We start from the raw sequence: 19,606 nt of genomic DNA, 5'->3' as shown, positions 1-19,606 counted from the left end.
TAAATGATGGACAAAGGACCTAGAACCAGACAGCCTATACAGTGAACACAAAATGCTCTCACCAATAAATTCCAGTCACTCTTGAATGAAGTTGTGATAGCCAAAAACATACAGTAAGGTACTATAAGTATTCAAATGTACAATATTAATTATGCAAGAACTATATTTACTCCTTTTGTAAAGAATGTGAATCTAAACTACTTACAGATGCTCATTTTGTGGTGGAGGCAAGTAGTCCTAAGTATTATTTGCATTATTTTAATATTCATTCTGAAATCAAAAACAATAAAAGTAATATGGAAGATGAGGGATAAGGAAGTAAAAGGAAGGGAAAATGGGAAGAGAAAAATAGAAAGGGAGGAAAAAGAGGACAAAGGGAAAGAAAAGGGAAGGAGAGTAGGAAATAAAAAGGAAAGGAATTTAAGGGGATATGGAGAGAGGAAAAGGAGGTGAAAAGGGAGTGGAAGCCAGCAATAAGGAGAAGAAAATGATGGGTGAGAAAGGGGGAAATGAAGAAGTTCAAAAAGTATCATATATATCAACATGTGTACACATAAGACATAAATTCTTAGACTTGCATAATGAAAAAATATGATCTTCATAAAGTGCAAAGAATAAAGTGCTGAAGCCAGATGCCACACTTTCCATAATTGGAGACGATAGATAGGTTTGGCTAAGTCTCTTCTATACATATGTACTACAGGTATACACTGGGAACAAAGAGTTGTGGCCAGAATGAGCTGGCTCAATCCCACTGACTACAGTGAGATCTCACTTTGGACTCAAAACTATGGAGTTAGTGCTGGAATGAACCTCAGAAACCATGAGACAAAATAATTGTTTCCTCCTCTATATTGTTCTTGTCACATCCTTTGATAATGCAAATCTGTCTAAAACTCATGTGGTCCTGAACAGTGGTCTATTTATTTAATAGTATAATAAATTTGAAATGTGTTATCTGCTTTCCATGAGAAGTAGTAAATCAGATTAACAAAAACATAAATCTGATTTTAAAATAAAGACATAATAGCATACAAATAGAGAAAATATTTAATACAAACTAGTATAGGGAGAACACACTAATCAGGTCCTAAAATAACTTCCAAAGTATAAAGGAGAAAAATCATATGTTAAAATAATGGATGGTTTCTGAGTTATTTTCTTTAAGTGTAGAGACTTTCCAAAAAGAGTTGTATCTAAGCATGATACACACTGGACTAGATTTGAGTAAAATGCAAAAGACAGAACATCTATGGTAGGAAAGATGCAAAAAATCCAGGAAGCAGAAGAAAGTTATGAAGACAGGACTCCAAATTCTCTTACGCTCAGAAGGTAATATCTGTGATGACAAATGTCATTCCCAGAATAATTCTTCTCTAGGTTGACACAGACCCCATCAGTTCAGGCATAGGACTACTACTCACTGGTAGTCTTAAAAATATTTAAATTCAATATTTGACATGACATATTTTGCTTACAATGTGCATTTTTTCTTAAAAGTAACAACTTTTTAACTTCAATACTGACTTTATTTTTTATTTCCTTCATATCATCTTATGATTACTAGTGTCACTTGTCCAATTTCTACAAAATGACTGACATTTGCCCCTAATTATGTTGAATTTGCAGATCTACTGGGGAACACTGTGAGTTTTAACAAAATTAAACTTTTGATCATTGAATATTAGCTGCTTTCCCATTTGTTTCCATATTTTTTGCATTTGATGTTTACCTTTATGTTTTACTTTGCAGTGGACAGGTCTTAAATTTTTAGTCATTACTTTTATTTCCTACTACTTTTTCTACATTTGTGATTGGTTTCTGTCTCCATTTTGACATTGCTCATTGCTAGGTTAATTTATACAATTTTATGTTGACCTTGTAACCTATTCTCTTACCAAACTAATGTAGTTCTAGTTTTGTTAGTGTGTAGAAATTTCTTAGAAATATTATATGAAGTATACTATCATCTGCATAGGCTATTTCTCTTTTGATGTATAATATCCATGTTTAATATTCTCAGAACAATATGTAGTAGAAGTCAGAAAATCATACTACCTAATATCCAAACTAAGTTGTGAAGCACTTAGGTTTTCAAAACAAAATAGGATAACTAAAGATAATTCCCAGGGGCCCTTTTGTGGATTGAAAAAGAATTTTCCTCTAGTTGTAATCTGCTATAGGTTTTAACATACATTGGCATATGATTTGCCAAAAGTTTTTCTCTGTCAAATTTATTTTTGGAACATTTCTCTATTATGACATATAGAGATATGTCCCTGTTGAACATGGGGTACATTCTTTCCTTTTTAGGTAATTACCTTCAGTTTGAATATCTTAGTCAATATCCAAAATGGAATATGTCTTTTAATTTTCTTCCATGTGATGTCTTATCTGGTAAACTTGCCTTATAGAAAAAATTAGAAGGTTTTATTCTTTTTTAAATGTGATCATAAATTATTATTAAAAGTTTGGTTGAAAGCATCAGTGTCAGTGAAGGTACTTTTTTTTAACATGTGGTTGTTTAATTTCTGTTGTTTGGTTTGTTTTTAGATCTAGGTTCTTGCTGTGTTGCCCAGATTAACCTCAAATTCCTAGGTGTAAAATCATTCCCCTGCTTTAGCCTCACCAGTATCTGGGACTACTGTCATGCACTCCCATGAACAGTTTTTCAGGTTCTTATAAGAATATTTGTAATTAAGTTAAATTTTGTTTTGTAGGTCTTTTGTTATATTTTCTTGCATCTAGGTTATTTAGTGCATTCTATTCATTCTTTATTTGATTTTCAAAACTCATGATTATCTAGATTAAGATGGAATAATGTGGGCTGGAGAGATAGCTCAGTTGGTAAAGTGTTTGCGTTACAAGCACAGGGCCCTGGGTTTGATCCCCAGCATCGCAAAAAAAAAAAAAAAAAAAAAAAAAAAAAAGATGGAATAATGTGGAGAAATGAATACTTTGCATTTTGTGAATTGACAACTGTCTCAAGATGCCCTGTGTAGAATGGAGAATATACACTATTTAGCACTCATATTTCTGTGAGATAAATGAGACAGAGAATCTAAAGTAAATTATAAATTTGAATAGTATTTTTCTGATAATGATGCTGAGTACCTTTTATATAATTTTATACATTTGTTTGATTTTCAGGCATTTTGCCATACAGTATTAGTTTTATTTTCTTTTTTGATGAGTTGCATGATTTTCATATATTTTGATATTAAAATTTTTTCAGATATGTGGTTATCAAATATTTTCTTCAATCCATGGTCCACTTATATTTAATTGGTTGATTCCTTGGCCATAAAAATGACTAATAATTTATTATCAAATCATATATATCAATATTTTGGAAAAAGTAAATTTTATAAAAAGAATAGAGAAAGAAAAGCTTAAGCAAAAGAGAAAAATTAGAAGATACTAAAAATGATCATACCACAGAAAGAATCATCAATGTCAAAGTTGGTGCTTTCCAAAAGCAAATGGAATTGAAAAAGCTCTGGTAAATTTGACAAGTAAAAATTATGTCAATTATGTAGTATATAATTGCCAGCATATGCATATATATAATGATGTTTCACTTGATGGAACTACATTATAGAAATTTGTTCTAATTGATTCTGCCATTTTCTGAATATCTGAGTGTAATGACAAGAATCTAGTTGATACAGACTATTATGTAACTAGACATTTTTCTGTTTCCATTGTTGAGCATAAAGTATATCCCTGACCAAAACACTATGATACCCCTCATGACTGATGTTATAAAGTTATAGCAACCAGTATAGACCTCATAATGAAATAAACAAATAGAAGAACTCAAGACAAAATGCTTAATAAGTCACTTGCTATTTAGACAGTAAAAAATCAGAGATTACAGTACAGGAAAGAAGAAAAATGGCATTCTTTCCAAAAGAAGATGCTAGGATATTGAGATATTTTTGTAATAATAAAAATACTATTCATCATAGCATATAAAAATTCATTTTCACATACTAAATACTGAATATAAATATTACAAATAAGTAATAGTGAAATATTAAAGAAAATATAAAGCATTCACAAGTTGTAATAAGGAAGAGTGAGAAAGGATGCATGTTGTGGTACACACTTAAAATATCCAGTACCCTGGAGGCTAAGGTAGGAGGATCACAATTGTGAGGCCATCCCAAGCAGCTAAGTAAAATCCCACCTGAAAATAAAATTTTAAAAAGAACTGAGGATATAGATTGGTAACAGGACACCCTGATTTCAATTCCCAATGTCACGAAAGGGGGAAAAAAACAAATGGTTACCGGTTTTTCAAATTACACAAAATATTATTTTTGTGTAAATATTATTTAAAGTGATTATTCACTTTTTACTTGTCAAATTTACCAGAGCTTTTTCAATTCCATTTGCTTTTGGAAAGCACCAACTTTGACATTGATGATTCTTTCTGTGGTATGATCATTTTTAGTATCTTCTAATTTTTCTCTTTTGCTTAGGCTTTTCTTTCTCTATTCTTTTTATAAAATTTACTTTTTCCAAAATATTGACATATATGATTTGATAATAAATTATTAGTCATTTTTATGGCCAAGGAATCAACCAATTAAATATAAGTGGACCATATTAAAACAAAAATTCTATATCTCCAATAAGTCCATTGAAGGGTACAAGGAGAAATAACACATTGAAAAAAACTAATTACCTCACATATAATCAAACACTTTTAAGAAGGCAAGAAAGGAGAAACTGCAAAAGAAAAGCAGGCAAGAGACTTGAATAATCACTTTAAATAAGAGATAGATATCTAATTATTCAATAATCAATAAAAACTCTACATCTTTTTACTATTCATTTATGTATAGTGCTGAGAATCAAACCCAGTGCCTCACACACGCTGGACAAGCGCTGTACCACTAACCCACAACCACAGCCCCCAAAATTAACATCTTTAGAAGTTAAGTAATGTAAAATAACTCATATATACAAAAAAACAAAATTGGAGACCCAAAATGGCAGACTAGAGGGAGGTTACATTCCTTGTCGCTTCATAATTCAGGTTTCAAGTAGAGGAAAATCTGTTTCTCTGTGAGGCAGTCTTTTCTGCTTATCAATCACCTGCTGTTTATCTCATTTGTCCACCTCAATCACCCACAGTCTGCCAGCATATCAACAAATTTTTAAGTGCAGATCTCTCACTCACTGCTGTCTCTGCCATTTGCCCACTTGCCTGCCTCTTGCTTGCCCATTACCTGCCTTTCATCTACCCATCACCCACCACATGATGTCCACCTGCTGATGGTCTGCTGATAGCCTGCAGACTGACTGCAGACCACCAGCAAAGCACCAGCTGCCTGCTATTACCTAGAAGTCCACTGTCAGGTTTGGTTAGATGTGTGTGGCTGCTGCCATTTTAGGACAACAGTCAGGAACTGTAGGACCCCTGGCATAACTGACTGCATTCCCACCTCCAGGACCCCTGGCACAAGCTACTGCATCCAACATGAAATCAGCACCCACACCCCACATTGCAGCTCCCCATTTGCCAACACATTTGGAAGCCAGTGCATTCATCTTGCATTATCCTGAAAGTGGAAGCTGTTATCATTAGGTGGGGCTAATTCCATCCTGAGATATATACTGGTGACAGGAAGCTCATTGTCAGGTACCTCTCATGCATCAGGCTACTGAAGACTGGGAGGTTTGAATACTATATGACTAGTGTAGATATTTTTCTGAAAATTTTAAAGTTTTTATTTCTTTGTTTTTCTCACTCTATTTTCCTTTTGTTTATCTGTTTCCTCACAGTCTCTTTCTCTGCTTTCCATTGCTAATAACCAAGTTCTTTTGATTCTGCTATCACTCTTCATATAATTCAGTACTTCTAAATACTCTTTTCTTATCCTTTTAAAATTTATATCCTACACTCTTCACCATCCTTTGTCCACCACCTCATTGCAAATCTATTTGTTTTACTTTAGATAACATTTGAACTCATCCTATTTACTATGACAATATTGTTAACATCTTCATGGGGCTATTTATTTTAGGGCTGCATATTATCTGTACTGAGTACTGCTAATATTGATATCCACCTTAAAGAAGAGGTTCTGGAAACTTGCAGGGTTACTATAAGCCTGTATGGGGGGGAAACTGAAATACCCTAGATCTGCACTGCAAGAGGGGAAGATATATGAACAACATGAAAAAACAAGAAAAGTGTTCCAAACAAACCAAGATTCTATATTAATAGAATCCAGTGACAGCACAGTAGATGACATATCAGAAAAGGAGTTTAGAATATACTTAATTAAAATGATTCATGAAGCAAAAGATGAGATAAGAGAGCAAATGCAGACAATGAAAAATCACTTTAATAAACAATTGAAAGAGCAACTGCAGGAAGCAAAAGATCATCTCAACAAAGAGATAGAGATTCTGAGGAACAAAAACAAACAGAAATCCTTGAAATGAAGGAAATAATAAACCAAATAAAGAGCTTAATGGAAAGCATCATCAACAGACTAGATCACTTGGAAGACAGAACCTCACACAATGAAGACAAAATATTTAGTCTTGAAAATAAAGCTGACCAAACAAAAATGGCAAGAAATCATGATCAGAACCTCCAATAACTACGAGAGATCATAAAAAGACCAAATTTAATAATTTTCAGGATTGAGGAAAGCACAAAGATATAAACCAAAGGAATGAACAACATATTCAATGAAATAAATCAGAAAATTTACCAAACCTGAAGAATGAAATGGAAAAATCAACTACAACAGGCTTACAGAATACCAATGCACAAAATTACAACAGAAACTTTATATAATAAGTGGTTTCAATTCAGCTTAAAAAATAATTTTACTACACGTAGCAGTACATTATATATACATTATATGTAATGTCAGTATTTCTGCTTTGAATTCTTGATATTGCAATGCAATTCCTACTTTATTAAATGTATTTGATATGCTAGTTATTGTGCATGATTTAAACTTTTTTTGCTTTCTCCTTTTCTGGTTGTGCATTTTCTTTTACAACAACCCTCTAGAAACAGTTTCTGAGAATTACTGAGCTGTTTGTAAAGGAGATGTACTTAGGGAGTATGCAAAATAATCATTTTAATAAAAGAAATATATATTTAAGGCTGGGGTTGTGACTCAGTGGTAGAGTGCTTGCCTACCAAGTTTGAGGCACTGAGTTTGATTCTCAGCACCACATATAAATAAATGAATAAAAATAAAACTCTATCAACATCTAAAAAATATTTTTAAAAAAAGAAATAGATATTTAAAATTTAATTCTAACTATGGGAAAAGGGTCCATTGTGTAAAACATAGTTTATCTTTGGATTCAATGTTTATCTTTGGTTTTACAAGTAGCTTGTATTTTCAACATAATATGTGAAAATGTAGAGCAATTGCAATACATCAATAGAATGAGTAAATTTTCTGAAAAAAATAGTATTGATGAACATGGAATAAATGCACTCATGAAGGAAAGATGGAATTTAAGCTGTTATTATTCATTTATAGAAACTGTTTTGCTATCTACATAAATGGCATACCCGCACAAGAAGCAGACTGAAATTACAGCACTTGTACTTATGAGGATATAGCCATGTTTCTCCAGAGTTGAAACCCAGGAGCATGGTTAAAGAGGATGTACATTTAGGAAGAAATAAATAATAAACTGTGGAAAATAATGGCTTCTGGAAGAAAGACACTTTTTTTTGTTATAGAACATCCAGTTTGACAAATGCTATAAAACACCATGTATGTTTTATATCAATGTTACATGAATGTCACATTTCATACGTAAGCATATTTAAAAAGTGAGCAAAATTTGAGAGAATAAAAATACAGAAGAGAATATAAAAGAATTAATTACACACTTTATGTATAGATAAAATTCATAAAGTTGACCATTTTTTCCAAGTTAATCTATAATACCCCATCAAAATTAAAACCATGATTTGCTTTTAATTAAAGAAGGAATGAAAGCAAAAAATTCTAAAAATATCCTGAAGGCTAAATACACATGACATTAGCTAAGAACTCTCTAAAATATAAGAGAAAAAGTAACAGCTATCATTCATTACCTAACACTAATATATATTATCAAATTACATTATCGCAGTAATTTAAAGACCAAGAAGTCACAATACAGAAAATTCCATATGTATATAAATAATTTTATTAAGTGCAATGAAAGGATCTATATAAATCCAACTACATCAAGAAAAATATTTAATGTGATTGAATGTTACAACCCAATCTGAAGGCAGATGTTATAAGAGGCAAAGATCACTGGTAGGGCTTTTGTATAAAATGTGTGTAACACTGGAATTACACCCTGGCATTCCCCCAAAAGCAGATATTAAGAGGGTGATTTTCAAAATATAGCAGAATATGAGCCTTGTGACTCTCCATCCATTCATAAATGCATCAAATAAACATCTACTACTGTTTTGAGTTCCTCTTTAAATGAATTTAGAGTCATATACATTGGACAGCAAAAACAAAAAATCTACCATCAGATGAGTAGGAAATGTTGGGGTACACTTGGACATTAGCCTTCCTTGAGCAATATACCATATAATTGGGACAGAATACCTAAATCTGGTGTTGCTCTGAATAGAGGAAAATGATTGTGATCATAAATATATCACATTTAACTCTAAATTGCCTGTAGTTTTTTAAAATTTATGTGGTGCTCACACAGGAAGGGACTAGATATACACAAACATCAAGACCAGAAAAAGGGGTGTTTTTCTAGAGCCATTCAAGATCCCTGGGCTTTATTCCATGTGACCAGGGCAGAAAAAGATTTAAAACTCAAGGGTTCCAGTTCATCCCAAAAAGGTATTTGTCAGTATACTCTGCAACTGTTGTTGCTAACAGTTGATCTTCTATCTAGTCAGCACTAAGGAGTTAGTAGGAGAAAAAGAGTCCACAACTGGCAAACCAAGGTGGGAGTTCAGCACTTCCTGAGCCCTGTACCCTAACTCAGTTCAGTAATAACTACCGGCCTAAATGCAGGGGCACCTGGCAACCCAACCAATGCTTGACAAGGATCCACTGGGGGAATGATGTTTGCAAGGACTCATCATCCTGGGAGATGCCAGATGCTTGCCTCCGGGCTCTGGTCCTTTTTCTGCATTATGTTTCTAATATTATATTACTCATACTATTCCTTGGTAGTAATCACTGAGGGTGAAGGGAATACTACAGAATTTCCCAAGAATATTAATAAAACATTAGGGACTATAACTCCTTCTCAGCAACAAGTAGTAAAAAATCTTTTACCTCTGTGTGATATGTCTTCTTCCTGGGGTGCTTGTTATGAACATGTAATGCAGTACATAAATTTGACCACAGAACCGTCTGTCTTTCCAACCATGAGTATGCAAAAAGTACCTCCCACAATAGCTACTAGATATGGACTAGCTTATTTTATCTATGGCAAGCCTTGCTACCCCCCCTAAAGGCTAGCCCTTAGCTAAGGTAGATATAGATCTCCCCCTGTCTCTTACAGGGTGGTTTAATCCAGATGATGGTTTTGTTTATGTGTGGTGGTAAGGTAAAAGAATAAGGTTTCACAACATTCCTTCCTTCCTACAAAGAATAGGTCACCCCTATAATTAACATTGGTACACAATGTCCTGTTCTGAGAAAAAGAGCTACATAAGACAATGTAATCTATTTAGTATAAAAACTTAGCCATGGGAACCATTGGGACTGTTGCCCTCCTGTAACTTAGCAATTTAGATATTAATCAGATGGACCTAGTAGAAATGGTTATGTGAGATTATTTGTCTATTGCTTTAACCGTGAGAATAATAATATTCTTAGGTCACATAGAGTTTAGATATTAAGGAAATAAACATTGTATTAGCTCATTGACTTAATTAAATATTCATAATTTGTACGGTTACTGATTTTGGTAAAATCAATTTCTGCCTATGCTTTGGAAACTTCTTTGATTTTATTAATCATAAGCCTGTCATCATAGCCTGAAGAAAAGTGTATATAAACCCAGCCTTCCGCAGAATAAAGAGGGATTGATTGCACCAGAACTAGAGTCTGTGTCTTTTATTCTCCATCCATCGCCGACACTGTCTCCCCGCGCCCCGTTTACCAGTGTGGAACCCATGGACTCCTGCTAGGGCTGGACCCCAGCACCTAACCATTTCTTTCTATGAGAAATTTTTTCCAACTTCAACTTTTTCCATTCAGTGGACTATATCCTAAACCACCAAGCTTTGGTAGCTATGCTAAATGTACATTTTGTACCTCCCAAGATCACAAAGGAGTGGCTTCGCATCAGTGTGCAAGCATTTCCATGGGTCACAATACCCTCCAGGATTGAAGAAAAAGAGTTGAAAGCGCAGATCTGTTTATTTCTAAAAATGTTTACATAACCTTTTTTCCAGTGAGTATAAGGCAGCCCGAAATCTAACAAAGTTGCATCAGGAATTCAGTGCACTGTTCAACTATAAGACCTTCTGCAACCTGAGCACAGATATTAGAATGGCTATCAAACAATTGAAGAAAAGTAGTACTCCAATTATATGGATATGAAAGAAGGAAACACATTATCACTATGTTAGAATATAAATTTGGTACAGCTATTAAAAAAAAAAAAGCATTGAAAGTTCTTAAGAACTACCAATAATAACTCTGGTTGCATTTCCAAAATAGGTAAAATCAGTATGTTAAATGGTTGCACTCTCATCTTCACTACAGCAGCATTCATAATAGTCAAAAAAGAAAACAACTGAAGTGCCTTTTGGATGAAGGATACAACAGGAGACTTTTTACAGCATTAAGGCACCTGAATACTTCCTTGAGAAATTATACTCCCTAAATTTATACTGCTCTCTAACAAGGTAAGTCCCAAGTACTGATATTCACTAGACTCTCAAAAAATATTAGATGTGCAAGCTGTGGAATTCTAATATCAGGCAGCTGTAAAACACAGAACCAAAAAAAAGTGCTGGCCGTATAGCTCCTCTCATAGAGTGCCTGACTCTCATGCTGGAGACCCAGGTTCGAGTCCCCAGCCCTGTGTGATTCTGCAAATACCAAACAAACAAGTGCACCACAGAACCAAAAAAAAAAAAATACAAAAGGGGGGAATGAGAACCCTCTGTCATAAATTCCACAAGGGGGACTCTCAGCACAAAGACATTCTGACAAGTTGTCCTGACTTGGAGAGACAAAGGGAGGACAGAAACACATATATTTTGGTAAAGGTTGAGTGATTTTTCTCTATTTTCTATCATGTGAAATGCTCATAAACAAACAAAAAATTCTTTTCATTCTTTTTCTATGGCACTGGGATTTGACAGAGGGTCATGTTAAATCTGAGCCCATACTCAGTCCTTGTTTTAAAATTTTGAGACAGGACTTTCTAACTTGCCTTAGTCTACCTAAATTCCAATGTTGATCTTGAAATTGCAATCTTTCTGCCTTAGCCAACTGAGTCTCTGGAATTATAGGCATGTGGCACTGCACCCAGCCAGAAAATAAATTAATTAAGAAGTTCCATCCAGTTATTGGTAAAATAATTTAAAACCACTGCTTATTTCAAATGTAATATGGCAAAAGCAATTGATAATACTGGGGAGAGGGGAATTTGTCTTGGGAATATGGACAGGGACTTGGAATTTTAGGAGTTTATTGACATATATACGTAAAGGTTTAGGTAGGACTTAGTGTTCTGGATTTGACATGTTTTTTCCATTTATTTAGAATATTAAGGAGGATACAGGCAGTGTGGCACACTCCTATAATCCTAGCAACTCATAAAACTGAGGCACAAGTTCAAGGCCAGACTCAGTAACTGTCTCAAAATAAAAAATAAATAAAAAGTATGAGGAATGTAGTCACAGTGGTAAAGGATCTCTGGGTTCAATCCATGTTACCAACATCCCCCCAAAAAGAAAGAAAAGCAAGCTCAGAAGAAAGAACTGAGACCCCTATAGACCATAGTCCCTCATGCAAAGAAACGATACATGGAGTTGTGATTCTGATGATTATCCCACTCCTCAATCCACCACACAGTCTGGGAAGGTGCTGGAATGCTGCAACATATGTGCTTATGTAGAAATGCAGGTAGGGGCTGCAGATACACTGCAGGGATAGGACAGGACTCCCACTACTGCTGACATATGCCCCCTTGACTGGCTAGGGGGGAATTCAGAGCTGACCTGACTCAGAGAACACCCAGGCCTGCAAATACTAGAGATTACCATATAGATGCTAGTCCAAAATTGCAGATCCCAACATAGTCACTGTATTCAATTTCAAGCAGCCTCACCCCCAGTCTCAGGATGCCACTGCACACAAACCATTTATTGGTTTTTTGCAGGTCTTAGTGTTCTCCCCATAGATCTTCCTGCATCTGCACAGCACAGCAAGCCAGGTCCCCTGAACATGAAAGAGGGAGCTTAGACATGGATACCAACACTGGCAGGCTCCAGAGACAAAAGTCATACCAGATGGCTAAGCCTGCTTCTCTTCACTGACTGTGTGCTGTATTGGACAATGCTTACCTAAAAGCTTCTGAGTAGATAGGGCTTATGTCTTCATATGCTCAGACTGAGTCTAGTGAATCTTCTGAGTGATATGAGGTGACATCAAATTTATAAATGAATGAAGTCACAATGGCAGGTTCTTCAATGCAGCTTTTTTTTTTTTTTTCCTGTTGAGGTGCTAGGAATTGATATCCAGATCCTCAGACTGCAGCTAATTTAAAGCAAAGTTTCCTTGGAGAAGTGGAATCCAACCAAATTAGGAGGATTGTGCATTTTACCTTGCATAAGACCTTTTCAATTTGTGGATTATATATGTCTGTATATATTTCAAGGATGGAAACAATTGACTACACTGTAAATTTTATTTAATTTTCCTGCTTTCTTGTGATGCAACAGATTGAACACTGAACTGGGAAGGAACCCCCTATTGCAGAAATATCCGATGATAATTATATGTGAGGTATAATGGTAATTAAATTTTTCTAGTATTCACATAAAAAATAAATAGAAATTGGTTTTAATAACCTAACAATGTATCCAATATGGGAGTATTAACATTATGTGACCAAAATATATTACTAATGAAATACATGAATTGTTGGAAAAGCACTCTCAAAACTATGTCAATCCTCCAGAATATCTCAGTTCACAGGACCAAATTCCATCTTTGAGAGCTATGCTTCCCCTTAACCTTAGGGAGATAAAGGTCCTGACCACTGCTTTTTATGCTAGAAGTGAGGGATAAAAGTTCTTACCAATATTTCTTCTTAAGTCCAAAAAACAGGAGAGACATTGCCCTGAGTGAGAGCAGGGAGCTTTAATCAGAAAATTTCCAAAAGTAGACTTTTTTCCACAAAATGCTGGCCACAGTCCATTGAATTCAGTTATCAGCAAGCAAAAGAAGATGAAGTTCCAGGAGTTGGGGGTCTATGTTATCATATACACAGCTTTGAATCTATAACTTAAATGCACAAAAAATAAACTTTTTATTTTGCTATTTGGGTCTTAGACCTAATGGCTAGTCTATAACAATTTTTTTCCTCCTAAGATCAATACCCCTCAACCAATAAGCAAATGGGCTTGGAATCCAGAAGAATTGTGTTTCCAGGCATGGTGTCACACACCTGAACTCCCAGCAGCTCAAAAGGATGGGGTAGGAGGGTAGTGAGTTCAAAGCCAGCCTCAGCAACTGAGCAAGACCCTGTATCTAAATAAAATATAAAAAAAAATTGCTGGGGATGTGGCTCAGTGGATAAATGTCCCTGGGTTCAATTCCCAGGACCAAAAAAAAAAAAAAAGTGTTGAATTTGAAAGCCCAAATAAGCTCTATACCACATGACATATTTTTCTTATTATTTTAGGACTTAGTGACACTTAGTCAAGAAAGCAGGATTTCTACTTGTGTGCCTGTTGAGTGTGTTTATATATACTACTATATATCTTTTTTATGATTTATGTATTTGTATAGAGAGTCTTTTGCTTACCATCTGATATGTGTTATGGAATAAACCATGGCCAGAATTTGATAGGATAAAGTCTACTTCTGGAAACTTTCTGGTTAAAGCTGTCTGCTCTCATTCAGAGCAGTGTCTTTCCTATTTTTTTGGACCTGAGAAGAAATATTGGTAAGGAATTGTAATCCTCTCCTGAAAGAAAAGCAGGTAAGAGACTTGCCTGCAGCTATGTCTGTATATATGTAAAAAAAAACCTTTTCACATAGCTAACTGGTTATGAGATTTTCTATCTGGGACCTATGGAAATTCTGGTTCATTTTATAACAAGGACATACATGATCCAGAAGTAATCTCTATGTTCCTTTATGAATCAGCAATTGATACAGGTTTCTATGTCATTTTCTAAACATAGCTGAACATGGGTTTATATAGGCATGGAGCAGAGAACTATTTTATTGGGGACATAGAATAAAAGGAGGACAAGGAGAAACATGTTAGTTGCACCACCTTAAACCACTACACAATTAGAATCTGGAATTCAGACAAGGAAGACTCAACCTTTAAATTCAGGCATGTGCATGACATGGGTGCCCACAGCGAAAAGGTCATTATAAGATTTGAAAGAAATTTCATGTGAGTGGCAGGCAATGGATCAACAATTAGTACCTGCATGGTGTCTTCCAGGTGTTTTGTCCAGCTGTGGGCCACAGCACATACATATATTGGTAGACTTGATAAAGCACATTATCCACCTTTAGCCTTGAAAATTATTCCCATTGTAGAGATGAGAAAACACAGGTTTCTGGACATTAAATGGCAACTCAGCAGCACACAGAGATCTACCCAGAGACAGAACTATATGAAATCCCTTCAAAGTTTCTCAAAGGCTGGTTAGTTCTTGATATGAGAATGTTGATCTGGAGAAAGATTATTTTCTTCCCATGTTGAAGAGAATGCCTAGAGAAGACATCACAGAAGCAACACAGATTTTTTTTTTCATCTTTCATATTAATGAACTCTTCAGAAACCAATCTACCAAACCAGATTCTTTATGAGGGTAAATGTTTAAAAACTACAGGGTACAAAAAAAGCACATAACAGACCCAGAGCCTGAGTATGACTCAGAAAAAAAAAAAAAATGAATGTAAAAGGCATATAATAAATTGAAAAAAATATGTAACTATTTCTAAAAATAAATGTTCTCTTGTTGCTATCTCCACAGCATGTCATTCAATAAGTAATAAATCATGTGTGAATATTTCTAGAATTTGCCAAATCTTCTCCCATGTGATTTGTATTAAACTCCAAAATCCAGACGTAGAATGCATGATCCACTGACAAAAACATCTAAAAAAATAATCTTAAAGAAAGAGAAGTGGATGTTTTTGTGAATGTGTCATTCAACAATTTACTTACCAAATTATTTTGAGGAAATATATTCATTTTCCTACAGCCATGAGGAAGAGAGATTTCCCTTATTCATTTTTCCTATTAGAATTTTCAACGATAAGCCCTAGAATCCCATTTAAAATAATCTCCAAATATAAGACAGACAAGAAACCTATAATGTATACTCAAGGAAAGAAAAAAGGAAAATCAATGTTTTTTAATAATTAAAAATAGCACCATTATTCCCTGAAATCAAACTCTGTCTTTTATCTTTGAAACCAGCAACCACAAAAGAAAGGCAGGTAAGAGCCTTGAACAACCAATTCATATAGGAGATATGTAAGTGCTCAATAAGCATAAAAAATATCAACATCTTTAGAAATTAGAGAAATATAAAATAAAATCTCATCATAGACAAAACTAAATAGTATTATTGAAGATATAATACTCAAAAACTCTAGAGGAGTTTAAGTTATTATGTACTTGTGGAAACTTTTTTGCTATTGAAGATACATGATACTACCCACCACAGAAACATTGAAATTACAGCACATGTGAACATGATAACCAGTAAGAACACAAGAGATCTCATCCAAACACTTGAAACACAGGCAAATATTTCAGGAGAATGTACATCTGGGAAGAGAGAAATAGTATTTTCCTAGTGGGGAAAATGGTCACTAGGGGTCAGTCACATTTTTGACCATGTTATATTCAGTTTAAAAATGGTAAATGGGCTGGGGAGATAGCTCAGCTGGTAGAGTGTTTCCCTCACAAGCACAAAGCCCTGAGCCAGTACCACAAAAAAAAGGTAAAACACCATATTTGAATTTTATATAGGTGCAATATGCATATGATGTATTCACAAGTATACATGTTTAGAAAATAGGTAGAACTTATGAGAAAATAAAATTCATCAGAAGCACAAAAAAGACTATTAATCCCATGTGTAGATGATAAATCTCATCAATATAAAGATGACAATTTTCCCCAAATTAATCTACAATATATTAATCAAAATCACCATGTACATATATGACTATATTACAGTGAATTCTACCTTTATGTGTATCTATATAGCAGTAAGTTTTTTAAAAACAGTAAATTGAAGGAAGACAGGAGGGTAGATGGAGCAAGAAAGGGGAACAACTGGGCACTGAAGTGAAGAAAATTATATTCCATGGCTGCATGATAATGTCAAAATAAACTCAAATATTACGTATAACTATAATGCAACAATAAAAAAACAACATGAATTACTCTTAATGAAAGAAGAAACCAAAGCATACATTTCTAAAATTCACCACAAAGTTAATATATATAAATTTAGCCAAAAAATATTTCAATTATAAGAGCAAGAGAAATCTCATCATTACCTGACATTCACAAATATTATGAAACTATACTATTATGATAATCATCAAGGAAGAACAGTATAAACAAAATGCATCCTTGAACCCATATGTATATAAAAATTACATACTTAATTGTAATAAAAAAAATCTAGGTAAATCAAACCACCAGGCCAATCTTAGCAACTTAGCTAGGCCCTTTTTCAAAATAAAAATTAAAAGTACCAGGGATATAGCTCAGAGGTGAAGTATTCCACTGTTCAACCTTCAGTAACAAAAAAAAAAAAAAATAGGAAATTAAATAAAAATTTAAATGAAAACTAGCTCACTCAGGAAGAAGCAAGGTTCCTATAGACCAGACCACAGCTCCTGTCTGGGAAGATGCTGGGCCACAGGCACAAACCTGCCAGATAGGATTTGAGTCAGGGGCTGAGGGTCCCCTGCAGGGATAAGGAAGGTTGTGAGGGGTCTCTGCCACTGATATGCTACCCACTTGGATGGACAGTGGTACCCCCAGAAGAGGGCTCAGACCTAGACTTGAGAGACTGCTTGGAGTCATGGCCACCACTCCTGTTCCTGCCATAGCCAGTACCACGTTCCAAGAGTCTCTCTCCCACAGCCTCCCTCTCCAGACTCATGATGCCACTGCACACTCACCATTTCCTGGTGCTCAAAAACCAGGCCTGCTCCCTGTGGTTCTTCAGCACCCCCGCAGCAGAGCAACTGGGGACTACAAAAAGTGAGAGTGAATCCTAGTACTGAATTGCACTAATGGCGGATGCAGGAGAAAAGAACCTCGCCAGATTGTGGAAGCCCGCCCCCTCCTCGCTGGCTGCACACAGGATTGGACAGTTTTTACTTAGTGCTCCTGATTGGACATGACTTCAGACCATGCCCACAATATTAGCACAGGGAATATTCTTTTGAGTGACGGAAATAATGTCCAATCCAGGCGTGAATGAGGCCAGAATGACAGGCTCTTTGTTGCACTTTTTTTTTTCTTTCGAGATCTAGTAATTATACCCTAAAGCCTCCAAACAGCAGGACATTTTCTTAACCTTGCATATAAGGTCATTTCAGTTTATGAATTATTTTTGTCAGTATATTATACATGAATGAAAATAATGTGATGACAATTACTATAAAATTTTATTTAACTTTTCTGCTCTCTGGTACTGTTAGAAGACAGATTGAACATTGAACTGGGAAGCAACTGTATAGCAAAAATGTCCACTGAAAACAACACATAAGGCACATGGGTAATTTAAATATTTCTAATACTCGCATTAATAACATAAAAAGAAACAGTTGAAATTCAGCATATATAGAATAGTAACTTTATGTGACTAATACACAGCACAGCACCTACTTATATGAATATTCCCCATGAAGTCCTTAGCCAATTGAGTCCTCTGAAAACATCCAATTGCAAAGATGAAAAACCACAGGCTTCAAGATATCAAATGGCTTCTCAGCAACATGTGTTTAAACTGAGAAGTGCCCAGGACAAAATTGTATGAAATTCCGCCTAATCTTCTCAAAGTCTGTTTTTCTCCTGATATAGGGACACTTAGAGAAATATACTTTCTTCTCCATTTTAAAGAGAGAGGCTGAGGAAGATATCCCAGGAGGTACTTTGACTTGAAAGACTACTTTTTAATCCTTTAATGTTGAGGGAAGTCTTCAGTAACAGAGCTATGACAACCCAGGTTCCTCAGGACAAATACTTGGAGACTGCAGGGTGCAAGAAAGCCCACAGGGCTCAAAATCTGAGTACGACTCGGGGAAGAAAAAATTAAAATGACTGATAATCAACTAAAAGATAACTACAACTTCTCACTTGAGAAATTGGGGGAAAATAATGGAACAGTGGCATTTTACTTTCCACATGGCAAGAGATTAACCAAGAAAAATAACTTTTTTTTTAAATGCCAACACCCACAGAATACTGGATGCGGAGAAGCAGATACAACCAGAGATTTCTTCTGTGATGTGAAGTAATCTGAATGTAGCTATTAAAATGTTACATGTGCATATCCCTTCACTCAATATTTTCTTTCCTTGGAGTCTATCTTCAGCAGGAGACAAGTTTATGTTACCAGCTGAATTGCGTCCTCTCCCCAAATCTCATATATTGATATTCCAAATACCTAACACCTCAGACTGACTCTACTTAAATATATGGTTCTTAAAGATATGATTAATGTTAATCCAGTTAATTGATGTAGAGTCTAATCTAATTAACTCTCCTTATAAAAAGCAGCAATAAGGACACAGAAGCACAGAAAAATGCCATGCAAATATAGAGACAGAAGATGGCAATCTGCATGTCAAAGAGTGGGCCTCAAAGGAAATTATTCCAGCAAGTATCTTGATATACAGAATATGGAATTAGCATAAATAAATTTTTTAACCCCATCTATGGCATTGTTATGACAGCCCAATGATACTGACACAGTCCACTAGGACACATATATACTCTCCCTGCAGTATGGCTGACTCAATGTACAATTGACTCACATAATATTCCACCAGCATTGAAAGGCTGAACTGCTGCTATAAATGGCATTTCTCACTGAAAAATTATGAAAGCAGGTGAAGACACACTCCTCACCTCCTGGGGCTATATAAATTTGTTTTGTGGCATGGCACAGTTATAAAATGAAATCATGTAGACTACTTTCATCTCATCTGTTTGTGTAACACTCACTCCTCTTTGTGTCAATAATTTCCTGGTGATAAAGTTGTTAGTGTTTAAGTCTTGTAAAAGAACTCAAGTTCAGTGTGGATGACTGGTACATGGGTACATAGGACAAGTAGCAAAAACAAAAACAGTAGCTCGAAAAAAGAAATATTCATGCCCAGTAAACATTAAA

The 19,606-nt window shown here is 34.9% G+C and overlaps 1 protein-coding gene across 1 annotated transcript in view; it reads right to left on the bottom strand.

Moving 5' to 3' along the window:
• LOC306646601 (uncharacterized protein) overlaps window positions 1–17,407 on the bottom strand; it is a 234,870-nt gene extending 217,463 nt beyond the window's left edge. Inside the window, exon 1 of the mRNA XM_079115243.1 lies at window positions 17,388–17,407. Coding sequence (XP_078971369.1) covers window positions 17,388–17,390 — 3 coding nt within the window. The 5' untranslated portion in view covers window positions 17,391–17,407. The remainder of the gene's footprint in view (window positions 1–17,387) is intronic.
• Between the last annotated feature and the right edge of the window lie 2,199 nt (window positions 17,408–19,606).

This window comes from Sciurus vulgaris (assembly GCF_902686455.1).
Source record: "Sciurus vulgaris genome assembly, chromosome: 16".
NCBI lineage: Eukaryota > Metazoa > Chordata > Mammalia > Rodentia > Sciuridae > Sciurus > Sciurus vulgaris.
The sequence above is the reverse complement of the archived record's forward strand: the minus strand, read 5'-3'. Positions and strand labels throughout refer to the sequence as shown.